The 20,631-nt window shown below is 39.4% G+C and overlaps 1 protein-coding gene across 1 annotated transcript in view; it reads left to right on the top strand.

The window, feature by feature from the left end:
* Positions 1-20,631, top strand: part of LOC131939464 (uncharacterized) — a 34,351-nt gene that overhangs the window by 7,682 nt on the left and 6,038 nt on the right. The window contains exons 2-3 of the mRNA XM_059297767.1: positions 7,115-7,823; positions 11,708-11,822. Of these exons, the coding sequence (XP_059153750.1) occupies positions 7,203-7,823; positions 11,708-11,822 (736 nt within the window). The 5' untranslated portion in view covers positions 7,115-7,202. The remainder of the gene's footprint in view (positions 1-7,114; positions 7,824-11,707; positions 11,823-20,631) is intronic.

Genomic DNA, 20,631 nt, shown 5'->3' with positions numbered 1-20,631 from the left:
CTCCCCACCCCTTCCACCTCCTCCCCCACCCCTTCCACTTCCTCCCCTCCCTCACCCCTTCCACTTCTTCCCCCACCCCTTCAACCTCCTCCCCCACCCCTTCCACTTCCTCCCCCACCCCTTCCACTTCTTCCCCCACCCCTTCCACCTCCTCCCCACCCCTTCCACTTCCTCCCTCACCCCTTCACTTCTTCCCTCACCCCTTCCACTTCCTCCCCCACCCCTTCCACTTTCTCCCCCACCCCTTCCACCTCCTCCCCCACCCCTTCCACTTCCTCCCTCCCTCACCCCTTCCACTTCTTCCCCACCCCTTCAACCTCCTCCCCCACCCCTTCCACTTCTCCTCCCCCACCCCTTCCACTTCTTCCCCCACCCCTTCCACCTCCTCCCCACCCCTTCCACTTCCTCCCCCACCCCTTCCACTTCTTCCCCACCCCTTCCACCTCTTCCCCCAACCCTTCCTACTTCCTCCCCCACCCCACCCCTTCCACTTCCTCCCCACCCCTTCCACTTCCTCCCCCACCCCTTCCACCCCTTTCCACTTCCTCCCCCACCCCTTCCACTTCCTCCCCCACCCCTTCCACTTCCTCCCCCACCCCTTCCACTTCCTCCCCCACCTCTTCCACTTCCTCCCCACCCCTTCCGCCCCTCCCCATCCCTTCCACCCTCCCCCACCCCTTCCACTTCTCCCCAACCCCTTCCACTTCCTCCCCCACCCCTTCCACTTCCTCCCCCACCCCTTCCACTTCCTCCCCCACCCCTTCCACTTCCTCTCCCTCCACTTCCTCCCCTCCCACTCCCAAAGAGATGTCTGAAAGAAACTCTACTCGCCAGTAGACTACTCTACAACGAACGCGTGCGTCAAATTTTCTAACCGTTTCCGGAATGGAACTAACTCTGAGCTGAAGATTAAATGAGACGCTATGCTACGTCTAGAAGTTTCGATCGGCGGTCGTGTTATCGGGACGGGGATGAAGCCATTTTTAATCCCTGGGGATAAATCCGGACATACCGCCGTGAAATCTTAATCCCCGAATATATCGTCATTCACCCCCACAGGTAAACACTACTTCACCTGCAAATCAAAGCTTCTCATCCCGTTGAGATAACATTCGTTATTCCCGTGCCGATCGTGGTTTTGTTTCAACCCAAAATGTTTCAGTAAAAGTAAACCAAAATGCCCTTTATGGTAGGAGAGTTTTTTCAAAACATTTCTGGCTAGAATACCCTTGGTAGGATTCGCGTATGAAAGGCAAACTTGATCTGGGCTAGCATAACCCGGAGTTAAATTTTAATTGGGGTAAGGTAACTTCCAACAAGGGTAACATAATTAACCTATAGGTAAATCTTAATTATGATAAGGTAACCTGCATAACATAACCTATAGGTAAATTTTAATTAGGGTAAGGTAACCTCAGGGTAATCTGTTTAGGGTAACCTCCAACTAGGGTAACACAACGTATAGGTAGCTTTTAATTAGTAATTTGGGTACGGTAATCATGGGCTAGTCTGTCCTTAAGGTAACCTTCAATTAGGTTTAATTAGGTTATCTTAAACTCAGAGTAATTAGCGTTTGGGGTTACACAAAATGGTTGTTCTACCCCCATCTTTCCAACGCCAACCCAATCCCCACCCCACACCGTATTTTTTTTTTTGAAAACGGAGATTTTGAGGAGAGTTTTGTCTGGTCAACTTCTTCATCGATTCTCAAACCGGTGGAGCTGATCAAACCCCGATCCATCTTCGACATTTGCGATTGATTGATTCGTCCCTAATTTTCCACAGCTTTGAGGGGTTGGGAGACGAATATAGAAGGTACACGGGCGACAATTTCAATAACAAAAAACCCAACGATAAAATTATGAAAAGAAACCGCCAAAGCTTAGAATGAAGTCTAAAAAAGGCGTTTGATCTTCTATTCATTTACGGTCGATTTGACCGGAAAAATTTCCGGGTTGCGGTCATTATTTATCCGGGCCAGGTTGCCGTCTGGTTGTGTTGTGTTTTGTGAGTGACCCACGCTTGCAAGGCTGAGAGAAGGAAAAAACTTGAATGGTTCTGAGAGAAGGAAAAAACTTGAATGGTTTTTATTTTTGTTGACGTGAGTGAAAGAGATTTAAAAGTGACAAAACAAAAGCCTAGTTTAGGGGACGTCAGTAACAAACATATGAATGGTGTAAGACGTCAGTAAAAAACATATGAATTGTGTAAGACGTCAGTAAAAAACATATGAATGGTGTAAGACGTCAGTAAAAAACATATGAATGGTGTAAGACGTCAGTAAAAAACATATGAATGGTGTAAGACGTCAGTAACAAATATATGTATGGTGTAAGACGTCAGTAACAAACAATTTAGTGGCGTAAGACGTCAGTAAGAAAAACCTGAGCTGTGTTAAACGTGAGTTTCAAATATCAGAAAAAAATCAAGAGATATCATGACGAGGTTCAAACCTTTTGAGATGTCAACCATATCACGTGACACCGGCTAGAGGCGAATTGACGCCACACTTAACAATGTATTTATCCCATATTTAATCCCAAAGTTCATGTGACTGGATTTTGATGATAGATATCGAATAATAAATATTTTCTATCGAGACAAGTTTATAAGCTTCTAATTAGTGCAGTTAGAGCAGTTGCTATACACTTTCATATATATATATATATATATATATATATATATATATATATATATATATATATATATATATATATATATATATATAGTATATGATTTACGGTGTGTCTGCCCTTTTGCATATGCTAATACAAACAAGTAATCTAACAAGAGGATAGTCCCTTCGCCCCAAATCCCCGAGCTACGCCACTCTACGATGATGTACTGGGTACGGCACTTTTAGATGACGTTGTGGGGGTTGTGGGATGGCCACACGGCCATGTATAATTTAAGGCCATCTCCTCTGGCCCACGATGAAAGCTGACCAGACCTCGCTGTGTACATGGGCTGTACAATTTCTCCTCCACCACTACCCTCCCTCCCACTCAAATCCCCCCCCCCCCCCGGTACCTAGCAGACGTCACAAACAACTGGCATTACCCACGCGTGGCAATGCCCGTTATTAAGGGCCCATGTTTTCAGCAGTACCAGAAGTGGGGTAAGAGTGTTTTGTTTTTACAGCCAGCAACTAGATCGTTATTGTGGTGTAAAGTAGCCCTAAGCACTTTACGTTTTGTTTTGCTGTACAGGACCACTCGCTTACACAAACATAGCAACACACACACACAGAAGCACACACAAAGAATATAGACACCCACACACACTCAATGAAATGTGTGTGTGTTTGTGTTAGTGTGTGTAGTTCATTGCATTTCTTCCTTCATGTGTATTTATTTTGTTTTAATTCGCCAATGTTGCCTTTTCACATTTTACCAATATATATATATATATATATATATATATATATATATATATATATATATATATATATATATATATATATATATATATATATATATATATATATATATATATACGTGTGTGTGTGCGTCTATATCTTCTTAGGTGGGGGTGGGTGTAGGGTACTTCACTTTGCATGTTTTCGTTCATGTATTTATTTTTTTATAAATCTCCAGTTTCATATTTTACCTAAGCCAGTAATTTATATATTCTATAGAAGGCTTAAAGTATATTAAAAAATGATTATTCCATTTATTCACGTGGTTTCCGTCGAAAATAACAATTTTCTGAGAATTAAATACATCTGCGCAATTTAGAATTTTACATTTCCTTTTTGTGCCTTTTGCATCAATGTAACCGGAATATCAGAAACGATGCGAACATTTTTCCACTGAGTTTAAAGGCCGTCTAATCTAAGCTGGACTTCGAGTGCCGGCTATAAAGCCGTCTGTGTTTTATTATTCTTTTGTGCTGAAGACATAAAACTTGGTAATGGGACATGTTATCATGGTAGCCATGTTACGTATTTTTTTTATTAACTGGCCATTTGATATGGATGTGGGTGTATGTGTTTTTGTTTGTGCACGTGTGTGTGTGAGTGAACGCATGTGCTACAAGCTCGGTGTGGGACAGCTTTGTGTGGGACAGCCCTGTGTGGGACAGCTTTGTGTGGAACAACGTCGTGTGAGACAGCTTTGTGTGGGACAGCTTTGTGTGGGACAGCTCTGTGTGGGACAGCTCTATGTGGGACAGCTCTATGTGGGACAGCTTTGTGTGGGACAGCTTTGTGTGGGACAGCTTTGTGTGGGACAGCTCTGTGTGGGACAGCTCTATGTGGGACAGCTTTGTGTGGGACAGCTTTGTGTGGGACAGCTCTGTGTGGGACAGCTCTATGTGGGACAGCTTTGTGTGGGACAGCTCTATGTGGGACAGCCCTGTGTGGGACAGCTTTGTGTGGAACAACGTCGTGTGAGACAGCTCTATGTGAGACAGCTCTATGTGGGACAGCTTTGTGTGGGACAGCTCTGTGTGGGACAGCTCTATGTGAGACAGCTCTATGTGGGACAGCTTTGTGTGGGACAGCTTTGTGTGGGACAGCTTTGTGTGGGACAGCTCGTTTGTACATCTATTGACTACGGTCCGCTCGTGTTGCTTAATGTCTACCACACATGAAAAAATGACACCCCCCCCCCCCCCGACCAACCCCTGCGGACGCCAATGAAGCTACAATACCATACTGAAACCGCCCACCTACAAGTAAAGCGATAAGACACTTTTTTTTTAAGCCCAGGATTGTTGACATGCTGACGATAGGCCGGGGCGTTTAATGAGCACTTAAGTGAGTACCTAAGTGCGCGCACGGTCTGAAACAAGGAGTTAACTCTGTCACACGATGCGCGTGACCTGGTGAGCACGAGGGGCTGATTTGTCCTGGGACCTGTTCACACGAGCAGGACGACTGTCAGTACTCACGCTTTAGTCTAGGGGCAGCCGGTCCAGCTTTTTACGGCTTGTGGTGCTTCAAATTTAATTAGTCCCCAGCAAAGGTCGTCAAATTGGGGAGTTGGGGTGGGCAATTACGCTAAGGGTGGGGGGGGGTCTTGTTTTTGAGTTCTAAGAGACTGGAATTGTGGTATTTTGGATATCTTTGTTCGTGAGTAGGTGGGATTCGGTATCTGTGCTTTATGATTTATTTTTTTGTTTATTTGTTTGTTTGTTTGTTGTTTGTTAGTTGTTTTTTTTGATATCTATTCTTGTGAGGTTTGTTTTTGGGGATATCTTTGTTCGTGAGCAGCGCTATTTGGGATTAGCTCGTGAGGCTGTTTTTTTTTTCTTTGTGTGCGGTGGGGGAATTTCTACGCTCGTAAGATGAGTAGTTTGTAAATCACTTTGTAAATTCTGTTATTTTTTTGTTGTTTTTTTTTTAGGATATCCATGCTCGTGAGATTGTTTTTTGGGGATAACTATCTTCGTGACGAATGTTCTTCTTTGGGATAAATATATTCGTGACAAATGGGTTTTTTTTTGCGGGATATCTATATACGTGATGTCTGTTCTTTTTTTAAAAGTCTCGTATTGAAGAAATCTATGTTTGTGAGATTTGGAAATAGAGTAATGTATTTGTTGTCAGAGTTGATATGTAGGAGTAGGTAAGGTCTCTTACTTTGAATAGCATTATGCATACTGTCTAATATGAAGTACAACATTGTCAAATATACAGTACATGTTGTCTGATTTATAGTATATTTTGTCTGATTTGTAGTATATGTTGTCTGATATCAAGTATACCATGTCTGATATAAAGTACAACGTGTATGATATAAAGTACAACGTGTATGATATAAAGTACAATACGTCTGATATAAAGTACAACGTGTCGAATATAAAGTACAACATATCTGATATAAAGTAAAATACGTCTGATATATATTATTTATATATATATATATATATATATATATATATATATATATATATATATATATAATATATATATATATATATATATATATATATATATAAAGCACAACACGTTTCATACTATAATGTACAACATGTCTGATATAAAGTACAACGTGTCTGATATAAAGTACAATACATCTGATATATAGTAGTACGTGTCTGATATGAAGTACATGGTCTAATATAAAGTACACCATGTCTGATATAAAGTACACCATGTCTAATATAAAGTACACCATGTCTGATATAAAGTACACCATGTCTGATATAAAGTACACCATGTCTGATATAAAGTACACCATGTCTGATATAAAGTACACCATGTCTGATATAAAGTACACCATGTCTGATATAAAGTACTAAGTGTCTGATATAAAGTACACCATGTCTGATATAAAGTACACCATGTCTGATATAAAGTACACCATGTCTGATATAAAGTACTAAGTGTCTGATATAAAGTACACCATGTCTGATATAAAGTACACCATGTCTGATGTAACGTCTACACATGTCAACACGGCTGTCATCAGTGAACACAATCTAAAGGCTTGTATCTAGTGAGTGGACGTACAGTCAGACACACAAAGAGATATTCCTATTTCACCTATTATTACCTATCTAACCTACAGTTAAACAATATAATAGTATGGACATCAATACAATTAAGAACTAAACGATATTCTATCCCAATCCTCCTATCCTATGCTAATCCCGGTAATAACACATCCCCATCAGTGTTTTCTAAGAATATTCGAGAGAGTTTAGGGGAGATCACTTCCGCTTTATTTGTGGTAATTAAAACTAAATTTACTGGTATTGTTTTCAATTCCACAATCTTTTTTTTTAATACCAGACTAGAAGAAATTGTATGTATTTTGGTGGGCATTTTATGACACGGCATATTTGTGTTGGTTCCATTCTTTGCAATGGACATAATTATTGATAGTAAGTGTGCTATATTATGCATGAGATATTTAGTCTTGTGATATTAATTTACACAGCGATATTTTGTCTATGGGATAATTTTTTCGCGTGGTGAAATTTATTTCAATCACCGGATTTTTTTAGTTAACAACAGATTAAAACACACATTTCAACGCACCTTCCCTCATTCAGTATAAAGTTTTTGTATCTGTTAACCACACAAAAACACAACCGTAAGTTAATTTTTGTTGTTTTTTTTTATCCGAATCTCTACTAAACTCGTATTTGTTTCATCATTTCTCAGGTTGTGAAAATCCAGAAGAAAAACAAACAGAAAAAGTTTATACACAAATTTTAGTCTTCGATACCTTTTGGGCAGCTGGAACTGTAGAATGAGTACACATTTGTGCAGCTTGCGCGTGCTGGTGGTGACCTTGGGTCTGTCTTTCACATGTGCCTTGTATATCCCTTCAAATCAGATCTGGAAGTACGACTCTCAACAGAGGTATCTGGAGAATATCATAGAGCAACTGTATCAGTCCCTTATACCTACCGAGAACGGCGAGCAAACATTCAAGGAAGTTCTTGAAATTCTCCGTCCGTTCATCAGACCGAAGATGTACATATTGTTGAGGAAAAATGCGAAAGGGACGGACAACGCCAATGAAATTCCCCAACAGAGATACCAAAAGAAATTGGCTACGAAACAAAAGAAGGTTTCTATATCAGAGAACGAGCTCCAGAGTTTTTTCAGCGAGGACCGAGACAAATTTGGGCCGCACAAACCAATCTCCCTGAAAATCGTCAAGATCCAGCGATTTCCGGATACCTTCGAGAGTTTCCCGACATTCGACCGCTTTAAGATTCCGTCTATGAATGGGAAACCTCACGGTTCCTGGGACGCACTCCCAGTCGAAATCCCAGTCAACGAGGAGCAACTCAACCCCTTTGAAGACACGTCCGTGGAAGATCCGTTTGAGGGCTTCCCGTTAGGGGACTTCATCAACGATAGAGTAGGTCTGCTTCAGTACATTGACTTAAATAACTTAAACAATCCACCAGCTCATTTTACTGTTGTACTTCACCAGTGTTTCTTTCATACTTTTTTTTCTCCGGGGGTTGGAGGGAAGGGGGGACATTTGAAACTTTCGGAGGGGGGGTGGTGGACTAAATTATCCGGAGGTGGACACGGTAAAAGTATATATTTTCTTTATAAATTATATTTCTTAATTCCAAATCCCCGAAGAGATGCCTGAAAGAAACATTGCACTTCACATAGTAGGGAGGATAGGGTTAGAATTATTTAAAGGAGAATCTAAAGATGAAAACGTTGCATGTACGAGATGTTAAAGGATTTTTTTTTTTTTTTTTTGCGTTTAGAAGAGAAATCTATAGGGGCTAGGGAAAACACTAAACAATGATTGTTGGTTGCTTGAGAAATTAAGCGATGATGGAGAAAATTTCAAAGCTGTCACGCGATATTGTGGGTCATTATATGGTCATTGTATGGTAACAGTATGGTCATTCTATGGTCATCAAGCCGGTACTCAATTGAGTTTCATTATACATCTACTAAGCACAAACCCACAGATAGGCTATATCTTTACAACCAAGACAATGGCATGGTTATCTTCTTATTACTCAAATACCATTGAAAAACTTTCTGTGGTGTATGGTTACGTTAGGTTAGGATTTGCCTGTCGCCCCAACTGGGACATAGGTCGCTGACATGAGCTTTTCGAACATCTCTGTCCTGGGCTAGTCTCTCCAACTGTCCCTATGTGTATCCAATCTTCTTGGTGTCAGGTATCTATGTACAGTGCTAGTCTCTCCAACTGTCCCCATGTGTATCATGTCCTGGGCTAGTCTCTCCAACTGTCCCCATGTGTATCCAATCTTCTTGGTGTCAGGTATCTATGTACTGGGCTAGTCTCTCCAACTGCCCCAAGTGTATCATGTACTGGGCTACTCTCTCCAACTGTCCCCATGTGTATCATGTCCTGGGCTAGTCTCTCCAACTGTCCCCATGTGTATCCAATCTTCTTGGTGTCAGGTATCTATGTACTGGGCTAGTCTCTCCAACTGCCCCAAGTGTATCATGTACTGGGCTACTCTCTCCAACTGTCCCCATGTGTATCATGTCCTGGGCTAGTCTCTCCAACTGTCCCCAGGTGTATCCAATCTTCTTGGTGTCAGGTATCTATGTACTGGGCTAGTCTCTCCAACTGTCCCAGGTGTATCATGTACTGGGCTAGTCTCTCCAACTGTCCCCAGGTGTATCCAATCTTCTTGGTGTCAGGTATCTATGTACTGGGCTAGTCTCTCCAACTGTCCCCAGGTGTATCATGTACTGGGCTAGTCTCTCCCACTGTCCCCAGGTGTATCATTTACTGGGCTAGTCTCTCCAACTGTCCCAGGTGTATCATGTACTGGGCTAGTCTCTCCAACTGTCCCAGGTGTATCCTATACTGGGCTAGTCTCTCCAACTGTCCTCAGGTGTATCCTGTCCTGGGCTAGTCTCTCCAACTGTCCCCAGGTGTATCCAATCTTCTTGGTGTCTTTTTCCAGGTCACGTCTCCAGGTCTATCTTGGTCTGTCTCTTTTCCTTTCGCCTAGTGGCCTGTCTCGTTATGTTGGATACAGGCTTCCTAAGTGTGTGGCCATTCCATTTCCAACATTCTTCTACAGCTGGCAGTTGATTTTTCCTTTGCCGTAGTACCTCATTTCTGATGGTTTTAGGCCAGCGCATTCGTGGGATCTTTCAGGCAAGTCAATTGCCAGCAGGAACAGAAATGGTGAAAATATCCACGGAGGGGAAAATATGAACGGAGGGGAAAAAATCCAACAGTGAAATAATTGTTTTTATATCTTCAATTTCACTTTCCTTAAATATATTTTGCCATTGTTAGATACTAAAAAGTAGAAAATAAAATATTAATTACATAAATGTGTTAATAACAAGCTTTTAAATGCACTAAAATATAAAAATAAAACATCATTTATATTAATTTATAGATTAGCAAAACCCGTACACAACATTTTTTTAGTTTATAAAATCATGTATCCAACATTTTTTTAGCTAATGAAATCCTGTATCCAACATTTTTTTAGCTTATAAAATCCTGTATCCAACATTTTTTTAGCTTATAAAATCCTGTATCCAACATTTTTTTAGCTTATAAAATCCTGTATCCAACATTTTTTTAGCTAATGAAATCCTGTATCCAACATTTTTTTAGCTTATAAAATCCTGTATCCAACATTTTTTTAGCTTATAAAATCCTGTATCCAACATTTTTTTAGCTTATGAAATCATGTATCCAACATTTTTTTAGCTTATGAAATCCTGTATCCAACATTTTTTTAGCTTATGAAATCCTGTATCCAACATTTTTTTAGCTAATGAAATCCTGTATCCAACATTTTTTTAGCTTATAAAATCCTGTATCCAACATTTTTTAGCTAATGAAATCCTGTATCCAACATTTTTTTAGCTTATGAAATCCTGTATCCAACATTTTTTTAGCTTATGAAATCCTGTATCCAACATTTTTTTAGCTCATGAAATCCTGTATCCAACATTTTTTAGCTTATAAAATCCTGTATCCAACATTTTTTTAGCTTATGAAATCCTGTATCCAACATTTTTTTAGCTTATGAAATCCTGTATCCAACATTTTTTTAGCTTATGAAATCCTGTATCCAACATTTTTTTAGCTTATGAAATCCTGTATCCAACATTTTTTTAGCTCATGAAATCCTGTATCCAACATTTTTTAGCTTATAAAATCCTGTATCCAACATTTTTTTAGCTTATGAAATCCTGTATCCAACATTTTTTTAGCATATGAAATCCTGTATCCAACATTTTTTTAGCTTATGAAATCCTGTATCCAACATTTTTTTAGCTTATGAAATCCTGTATCCAACATTTTTTTAGCTTATGAAATCCTGTATCCAACATTTTTTAGCTTATGAAATCCTGTATCCAACATTTTTTTAGCTTATGAAATCCTGTATCCAACATTTTTTTAGCTTATGAAATCCCGTATCCAACATTTTTTTAGCTTATGAAATCCTGTATCCAACATTTTTTTAGCTTATGAAATCCTGTATCCAACATTTTTTTAGCTTATGAAATCCTGTATCCAACATTTTTTAGCTTATGAAATCCTGTATCCAACATTTTTTTAGCTTATGAAATCCCGTATCCAACATTTTTTTAGCTTATGAAATCCCGTATCCAACATTTTTTTAGCTTATGAAATCCTGTATCCAACATTTTTTTAGCTTATGAAATCCTGTATCCAACATTTTTTTAGCTTATGAAATCCTGTATCCAACATTTTTTAGCTTATGAAATCCTGTATCCAACATTTTTTTAGCTTATGAAATCCCGTATCCAACATTTTTTTAGCTTATGAAATCCTGTATCCAACATTTTTTTAGCTTATGAAATCCTGTATCCAACATTTTCCCGACTTAACAACCGATGTGCTCAACAGTCTCATAGTTTATCAAATATTAGCTCCGGTCTTTCATATTTAGTATCTAACATTTTCCGACCTTATAAAATTGTATCCAACGTTTTCTGAGCTTTTAAAAATCTTGTATCCAACATTTTCTGATCTTATAAGAATCTTGTATCCAACATTTTCTGATCTTATAAGAATCTTTTATCCAAGATTTTCTGATCTTATAAAAATCTTGTATCCAACATTTTCTGAGCTTATAAAAAATCCAACATTTTCTGAGCTTATAAACAATCCAACATTTTCTGAGCTTATAAAAAATCCAACATTTTCTGAGCTAATAAAAAATCCAACATTTTCTGAGCTTATAAAAAATCCAACATTTTCTGAGCTTATAAAAAAATCTTGTATCCAACATTTCACAGCGTGACTGTGATAATATCAAGAATCAGCCTTGTGACGAAGAGAGCGATTGCATCTGTAACGGCTTCTACACCTGTAGAGCAGGCAGGTGTGAGCCAAAGAGCCCTATCAACATAGGTATGTAAACCACAGCCTCATTGGTCAGACCCAAGCTTTGTTCCCAATCAGAAGTCGCGACACAGCTGTGTGTGGGGGGTTTTTTTCCCTAGATGCGGGTATGTTTTATACCAGGGTTTAATAATGCCACTTCAAGAGAATCTTTTAATTAATTTAATTATTTTAAAACAGGTGTGTTGGGTTAAATGTTGTAAACTACGACAGATAAAACTTAATAATATGAACACTAATCACACTCATAACCCAAAGCCTAACCCATGCCCCTCCCCCCTCCCAAGCCCTAACTTTAAGGCGAGGAAAGTTGAATGGTAGTCAAGTTAGTGTCAGAAATTAGGATAAGTGGTATGGTAGGACTTGGGTTAGGATATTAGCAAGACTAATTCTTTTCTTTAAATGGGACGTAGTGGCCTAGCGGTAGAGAGCTAGACTGCTAACTCGAAAGTCTCTAAGTCCACCCAGATCTGATGGGTACGTAGCTCACGATAGGGAAAGTAAAGGCGGATGGGCATAGTACTGACCGCATTATTCTTTCCAGTGGCGTAGCCAGGAATTGGTCATGGAGGTGTTCAAATATTTTTTCCATATGTATAAAATCATATATATATATATATATATATATATATATATATATATATATATATATATATATATATATATATATATAGGGGTGTGAGTCCATGGGAGGGGTTATAACCCCCCCTAAACCCCCCCCCCTACCCTTGCCTACGCCACTGATCCTTTCACATGCCGAGGTCACAGAAACAAGTGAACCCTACTTAACTTACCCCATAGATCACCGGGTTTGAAAGGAAACTTGTTTGTATTTAGGCTACTACCAGTAACCTGACACCCCCCCCCCCTTTTTTTTTTAAAGAAGTTTTCTGCAGCATTATCGAACTTGCCCGCTTACCATCACAGTAGTGCAATGAAACCCATATCTCATAACCCAGCATCCAATACCCCAGCATGCTTTAATCCTTGTAAACCGGCTCTCCTACCCGCCCCCCCCCCCTCCCCCCCCCCCCCCCACAAAGCTGTAAACTCCGCCGCACAAATACCACGCTTTACACCGCAATTAACTCCAGCCCTTTACACTTGAATCGATGTCTAAACAGGGGGCGGGGTTTCTAAAATGGCCGGCGGCACATCCGGTTTGTGGCGCGTGGGTCATCACATGAAAGCCCCGGGGGTACCTGCACGCGGGAAGGGGAGAAATAACAGCAAGGCTAAATTACTTTGAACTTGGCCATAAGTCAGGCGTAAATTAGCCGGTTAATATATTTCCTTTTCTCCTTGTGTGAGGGAATCAGTGTAATATGTAGAGAATTTTTTTGTTCCAAATTAAAATCTTGTTTTTGAGAAAAATAGGAGCGGGGAGGGGTAAAAAATTGGAAAGGCGGGCTAATTTAAAATCTGCAGCCGTCGGTGACGTGGGTTTGTGTGCAGCAGAGAATATTTCTATAAGAGAGAAGGTCAGCGTATGTGTGTTTGTAAGAGTATTTGTATGAGAGAGATGATGCATATGCATGGCGTGTGTATGTGCGCGCGTTTGTGTGTTTCTGTGTGTCCGTGTTTATTCATTTTATTGCTCCATAGAAATATATTTATTTTCCATAGACTAACTACGCTTGTAGAGTTTAGAACGATAAAGAATAATGTCGATGTTATGGTAAACAATATAATATTCAGGACAAAGGATAATCATCTACTTTTCTCTAGAGAACCACACTTTCTTTATAAACTATGTATTTAGTTTTAAACAATGACAGTAAGACACAAGTCTTACGCGTTTCTATACAATGAGAGTACTATCGAATCAAATATCTATACGTCTGTCTGTCTATCTATTTGTCTGTCCGTCCATCTGTCCATCTGTCTGTCTGTCTGTCTGTCTGTCTGTCCATCGGTCTGTCTGTCTGTCCGTCCGTCCGTCCGTCCGTTCGTCTGTTATATATATATATATATATATATATATATATATATATATATATGTGTGTGTGTGTGTGTGTGCGTGTGTGTGTGTGTGTGTGTATCCTGCATTTTTACATCCATGTATATAAGCTACTTGCCGTGGGTGTTTATTTGTTTTGTAAAGCTTAAAAAGTTAAAACCATACTTCATTCAGTACAGTGCAATGGATACGATGCAAAGTGTATTAAAACTCTGTCATTAGACATTTTAAGAAGTATTATTTCGATTTGTGAATTGCTTATTTTTTTAATTATCTTAATGGAGAAGAAGCAAGTTTTCAAAACGATCGTGATGTTTTAAAATAGTTAAGCAGCATAAAAGATTTTTTTTTAAATCCTGGTCAAGAGATATTTTGATTTAAAATTCCGTGTAATGGATATTGTGGCGTGGTCGTTACGAGTCCTTGGCACGATATGGTAAAAACAAAAAGTTTTCGCGATGTCAGGCGCAAATTGTGGAATGTTTAAAAACATGGGCAGGAATAAAGATAGGATAAAATATCTTTTGTTTCGTTTATCTCTGTCATCTTTTAATAAAGTAGACCTAACTTGCCTACTTATAATTTTCTAGTGTAGTTAATATGTCGTAACGAATACGCTAAAAAAAAATTTTTAATTGAAACGTAAAGCATTGGACGGAAAAGAAGTTTGTTTTTATTTCATTTTAAATAAATTGCCCTCAAACTTCGACCTAGAAATCAAAGAATTTCTGTGTGTGACAGCGAAATACGTTTTGATGTATTGGAAGCAATCAAAATAAACATTAAGAATTACCAGAATTTTCTTTCATCGAAGGCTTATGACAAAATACAAATTGCGCACTTGTTTATCATCAAAAGTTTTCGCTGTCCGTATTTAATCTCTAATCGGTTGTTTTTGTTGTTTGTTGGTTTTTTTTCACGAAAAAAAAGGTTGTAAATGTCGTACGCTTTAATTAACCTTAACAAACCTAACGTTAAAAATACACTGATTTTTTTTATTATTTCTGGCAAAGAAAAGAAATTGAAATGTAAGCGGTTGGGTTTTTAATTACGATTATTAAAACATGAGGATTTAAACTTTTAAAAATATAAATTCTTGAAAATAAAGAAATAAAAAATCCCAAACATTAAAAATTAACAACTTACGGTTTGTTTGTTTTTAAATTTTAAAAATGTAAGATTTAAACTTTAAAAAACAATTTAAAATCACACAACTTTTTAAAGAACTTAAAATCATATTTTTAAAATTTTTACTTTCTCGTATATACGAAGTATAGAGAAAGTCTTGTAATCGTGCAAAAAAAATCCAGATTTTTGTAAATCTCGACGTTTTACACCTCACTTATACGGAAAAACATAATTTTGCAATCTTGTTTTAAAGGGGGAAAAAGAATTAAAATTGTAATATTTAAACTACAACATAAAATCACAATATATTTTTTTTTTCAATAGTCTAAAATTCGGCAAATTTTAAAATAACTTGAAAACAACTTTTCGCCCTAACCATAAGACAACCGGTTCAACTAAGCCACCGATTTCTACATCTGACAGGCGTTGATTACAACAACCACTAGTTGACACGGCGGGCCGTCATCAAAGAAAAATAATTGTCATAAGAACCTACTGGAATCGAACAAGCATCGGTGATCGATATGTCCAGTCCTAGCGCGGGGTTCGATCACCCATTAAATATATTATTATTTTTCTGTGTTAATAGTTGCAAACTTCTCGTAAAGATTATTCGACCATTATTTTATAATAGTTTATCATTTACCTCCAAAAAATGACATTCACTATTTTATCGTTTTTTTATAATAGTTTACAACTGAGCGGGAATACAGTGTTGAGCACAATATCCCGTGATGTGTCACGTCATTAACCCAAACTCACTCACACTGTCACTCAGGTTTGGTCTACTCCACCGTGTAGCTCAGGTTTGGTCTACTCCACCGTGTAGCTCAGGTTAGGTCTACTCCACCGTGTAGCTCAGTTTTGTCTACTCCACCGTGCCACTGTCACTCAGGTTTTGTCTACTCCACCGTGCCACTGTACCTCAGGTTTGGTCTACTCCACCGTGTAGCTCAGGTTAGGTCTACTCCACCGTGTAGCTCAGGTTAGGTCTACTCCACCGTGTAGCTCAGTTTTGTCTACTCCACCGTGTAGCTCAGGTTAGGTCTACTCCACCGTGTAGCTCAGTTTTGTCTACTCCACCGTGTAGCTCAGGTTAGGTCTACTCCACCGTGTAGCTCAGGTTAGGTCTACTCCACCGTGTAGCTCAGTTTTGTCTACTCCACCGTGTAGCTCAGGTTAGGTCTACTCCACCGTGTAGCTCAGGTTAGGTCTACTCCACCGTGTAGCTCAGGTTTGGTCTACTCCACCGTGTAGCTCAGGTTTTGTCTACTCCACCGTGCCACTGTCACTCAGGTTTTGTCTACTCCACCGTGCCACTGTACCTCAGGTTTGGTCTACTCCACCGTGTATCTCAGGTTAGGTCTACTCCACCGTGCCACTGTAGCTCAGGTTAGGTCTACTCTACCGTACCACTGTAGCTCAGGTTAGGTCTACTCCACCGTGCCACTGTAGCTCAGGTTAGGTCTACTCTACCGTACCACTGTAGCTCAGGTTAGGTCTACTCTACCGTACCACTGTAGCTCAGGTTAGGTCTACTCCACCGTGCCACTGTCACTCAGGTTAGGTCTACTCCACCGTGCCACTGTACCTCAGGTTTTGTCTACTCCACCGTGCCACTGTCACTCAGATTTTAGGTCTACACCACGTAATCAAGGGAGGCAATCAGATAAGCTAATTACGTCTAGACAACAGCTGAGATAATTAGAGATTAGACATAACGTTCACTCTGTGATCTTTACCGTGTGTCTCTTTCTTTTCACCCCACGATAGTTGGTCATCAAAGTAATTGGATCGTACTATCTCTCCCAAGCCCCTCTATTTGTGGAATCAGTCGCCCCATCTGTTCTGTAATCCGATGTATGGTTCGCGTGCATTTCTTTTTTTTTATCTCAATTTTTTTCTCTATTTAATCTGCCCTGTGACTGTGAAGATTTCTCTTGAATCCCACTTGACTTTGAATACCGGTGCGTTTTTTTTAGTCTGCCTTATCCAGTCTGTTCATTGACTTCCATTTATTCTACGAAGATGTACTGTTTGGAAGATCTTATCAAGTTTTTCGTACTGTTTTTATTTCTTGTGTGATCTATGGCGACAATCGGAGATTCGATCCATTCCATTAATCCGTTTATTTATTGACGTCATAAGGTATAATTGGGACGGTGTGGCCTAGCGATAGAGCGCTAGGCTGCCAGCCAAAAAGTCTTGAGTTCGAATCCGGGTTCAAGTCAGTTGAATGTCCCTGAGTCCACCCAGTTCTGATAAGTACTTAACTCACGTTAGGGGGAAAGAAAAGGCTACTGGGCATAATGTCGACCACACTATCCTTTCATATGCCGAGGTCACAGAAACCAGTGAACTCTACTTGACTTGCCCCATAGACCATCATGTCTGAAAGAGAACCTAACTTTATCCTAGATTCATAACGACATATAAAATCCCCGATCTTTTTTTACCAGAATAAACCTTTAAACAAGTATTCTAATCCTTTATACATATGGCCGTAAATCATCTAATGGACCTCCGCTTTGACACTTCTCATTCGGATGCTTATAATTTCTTAAACCTCGCTCTTAAAACAAAGACGAAGCAATTTTGTAGGTACCACCTACTCGATTCTGTATTTGAAAATCTTCAAATTCGCTTATATTTCTCGCAAAAATTTCATAACTTTTAGCAACCACCCGACGCTTTGTGACAACTACTCCATTACAATCTCACTACCTCTCTGACTGTAAGACTACCTTCATGTCTATTGGTTTTCACATTTCGTTTGATTCCTCAACGCCGCATCAATTGTGTTAATTCACACACTTTTGTACCACACCCCACCCTCGCCTCTACCCTAACCCCCCCCCCCCCCTCACGTTTATTACCCCACTCTAGAAGCAACAACACCCCTCCATCTCTAGCCAATGGAGACAAGAAACGTAACGGACACCGCGAAAACAAGTTAGTCTGGTTTCATGGCGGTGGTCAAGCGGTCAGTACCGTTCAATTCTCCACTCTGTTAAACTTGTTAGGGGAAATCAAGCTGACCAGTGGGTGACGCGGGGTGGGGGGAGGGGGGTGATTAGGGTTAAAACGCTATGGACAGGGGAATGTATCAACCTGGGAAGGGGAGAGAGTTCGTGACAACTGGTGTAAGGCTAGACATGAAAGGTCGATACATCATGGAGGATGATGGAGGGTGGTTGTTTAAAGGGTGGGATATTGTTGATGGTGGTTGTTTAAAGGGTGGGATATTGTTGATAGTGGTTGTTTAAAGGGTGGGATATTGTTGATGGTGGTTGTTTAAAGGGTGGGATATTGTTGATGGTGGTTGTTTAAAGGGTGGGATATTGTTGATGATGGTTGTTTAAAGGGTGGGATATTGTTGATGGTGGTTGTTTAAAGGGTGGGGTATTGTTGATGGTGGTTGTTTAAAGGGTGGGATATTGATGATGGTGGTAAAGAGGTGGAATATTACGGGTGGTATTTTTTAAAAAGGTGGTATTTTGAGGATGGAGGTTTCAATAAGGTACAGTGATATCGGTTTGTTAAAAGCTATCTAAACATTATAAAAAGGTGGGTGGTGGTTGAAAGGTTGAAAACAAAAAAAATGTGGTTTTTGCAAGTGGTTATCATGTGTTATGTGATAGACATGTAACATGTTAATTTCAGGCGTTCGTTAAACGTGTCGGCCTTTGTTTTTAGCGCAATTTCCATTCTGGAGAATTGCGTTTATTAACTCGTCATTTCTGGGAATGGATGGATGGATGAATGTATGGATGAATGTGTGTCCGGGCTTTAAGTCGTATCTCCTCCTCAACGAAGCAATATCGATGAATAGTTCCAAAAGCAATTATGTTAAGCAAGTTACGAGAATGAGCATAGGCCATAAAAATTTCGGGTTTCTTTCATGTATTTCCCGGAAAAGCCAAAAAACCTCGAAAAAATTCAGTTTTTGGCCCATATCTCGGCAACCAGACCACTTAGCGACTTGAAACATGTACCAATCGATTCCTGTCATAATTTAGAACAATATTGCCGAAGAAAGTTTTCAAAAATATTCTCTCGTTCGGTCACAAATTTTAAAATTACATAAACACCTACAAACCGATTGTTCTTCTAGCTTGAACGCACCCCAACATTATACGTCAGAGCTATTTTTAGATAACATAAGGAAATTGCGCACAAATGTCACTAGACTTTTTTAATTAACTTGTTTTTAATTGATAGATTCTTACAATCCATGAGAAATAAATGAAGCGCATGTTTATGCATTTAGCGAGATCTTGATAACCTGTTTAATGAATCCCTTTTAATTTCTGTAACCTAATCCGTGATCTATTTTTAAGTTGCCTGTCCTGGTTCCGGTCAGCTGATTGGAAGTGACTTTAATTAAAGTGACTTTAATTAATTACGTTACATTTTTGACAGAAGTGGGGTGAGCACTTTTAGTCAGGATTTTAATATCCGACCACCGTAATGTCACATGTCATCAAATCCCGCTCCCCCCCCCCTCCCGCCCCCACACACACAGTAGCACAAAGTTTGATCCCCAATGTTATTTTTTTCTCTACCGATAAATTAAATTAACTTGCTGATCATTATATTTTTGTTCTGTAAAAAAAAATACAGAAATCATTCTGCTTTACAACTGCTGCCTTGTAGTTTGTTCTTGGTTGAACAAAGGCTATGGAAGCAAATCCAAAAAGAAAAGCAGGCTGAAATCGGAGTCAATGGCCTGAATGGCGCATAACACGTAATCGTGTTGGAAGGGATACCTTCCAACTCTAAAATTATGAACGAAGAAAAAGAGAGATTCTGCTTTAAACTTCTAAATGTTAGAACAACATCAAAATCATATTGTCCCCCCCCCCTCACACACACACATCATCATCCCACCCCCAACCTCCCGCACCTCCTCCCAACTACGTAAACTCATGTGTAGACAACCCTCAACTTAAACTACTTATAGCTGGGAAATCCCAGCTATGGGAATCTACGTCAGGCGTTAATTGCTTTAAACTTTCAAACCGCCGCATCCCAGTGTGTTAATCCTAGCTAATCCAAAACTAATCCAATATACTGTAAGCATCTGGAAACAACTGCTCTTTGTTTTGATTCCAAGCTTGTACAAAATCTTTTGTTTGCGTTAAATGGTTGGGTGTGTTAAAAGTGTTTGTAGTTACATCTTGCAACTCAATGTTGATCCAGCTTGGAGGGATCCCCCCCCCCCTCTCCACACTTTTGCTGATAGGTGCATCTCTGATGACAATGCAAGAATATATTTATTTTCAACATATTTAGAAATGAAACTATTCTTTTCAAATGAATTAAAAGAAAACTATTTGCAATAACAAAAGGGGAGGTAATTCGCTGATTACTATCAGTCGATCAGTCAGCTGAGCCGATGTTCAAGTATTTTGTTAACAAAGCGAGATGAACGCTAACAATTGGAAAACACATTTTAGCGACCAATGCTTTCATTATTATAGCTAAATAATTTTCATGCCTATTTTGCTCATTTTTATTCAATTGACAGCTTGTTATCATAAAGATGAGTATTTTATTTTATTATTATTATAGTCGAGGTTCGCGTGTTGTAAGGTTTTCTAGAGTACTTCACGGCTAAGTAACTCGTCTTTATAACTGGAACATAGTTACAGTCTAGGCTAAAGTAATGGAAGTTGCTGTTCTTTGTGTCTTTATATGACTTTTTTTAAAGAACGAGGGGGGGGGGGG

This window comes from Physella acuta, unplaced genomic scaffold, assembly GCF_028476545.2.
Source record: "Physella acuta isolate Inbredline_101_S28 unplaced genomic scaffold, ASM2847654v3 ptg000281l, whole genome shotgun sequence".
Classification (NCBI taxonomy): domain Eukaryota; kingdom Metazoa; phylum Mollusca; class Gastropoda; family Physidae; genus Physella; species Physella acuta.
This window is presented reverse-complemented; position numbering and strand designations above follow the sequence as displayed.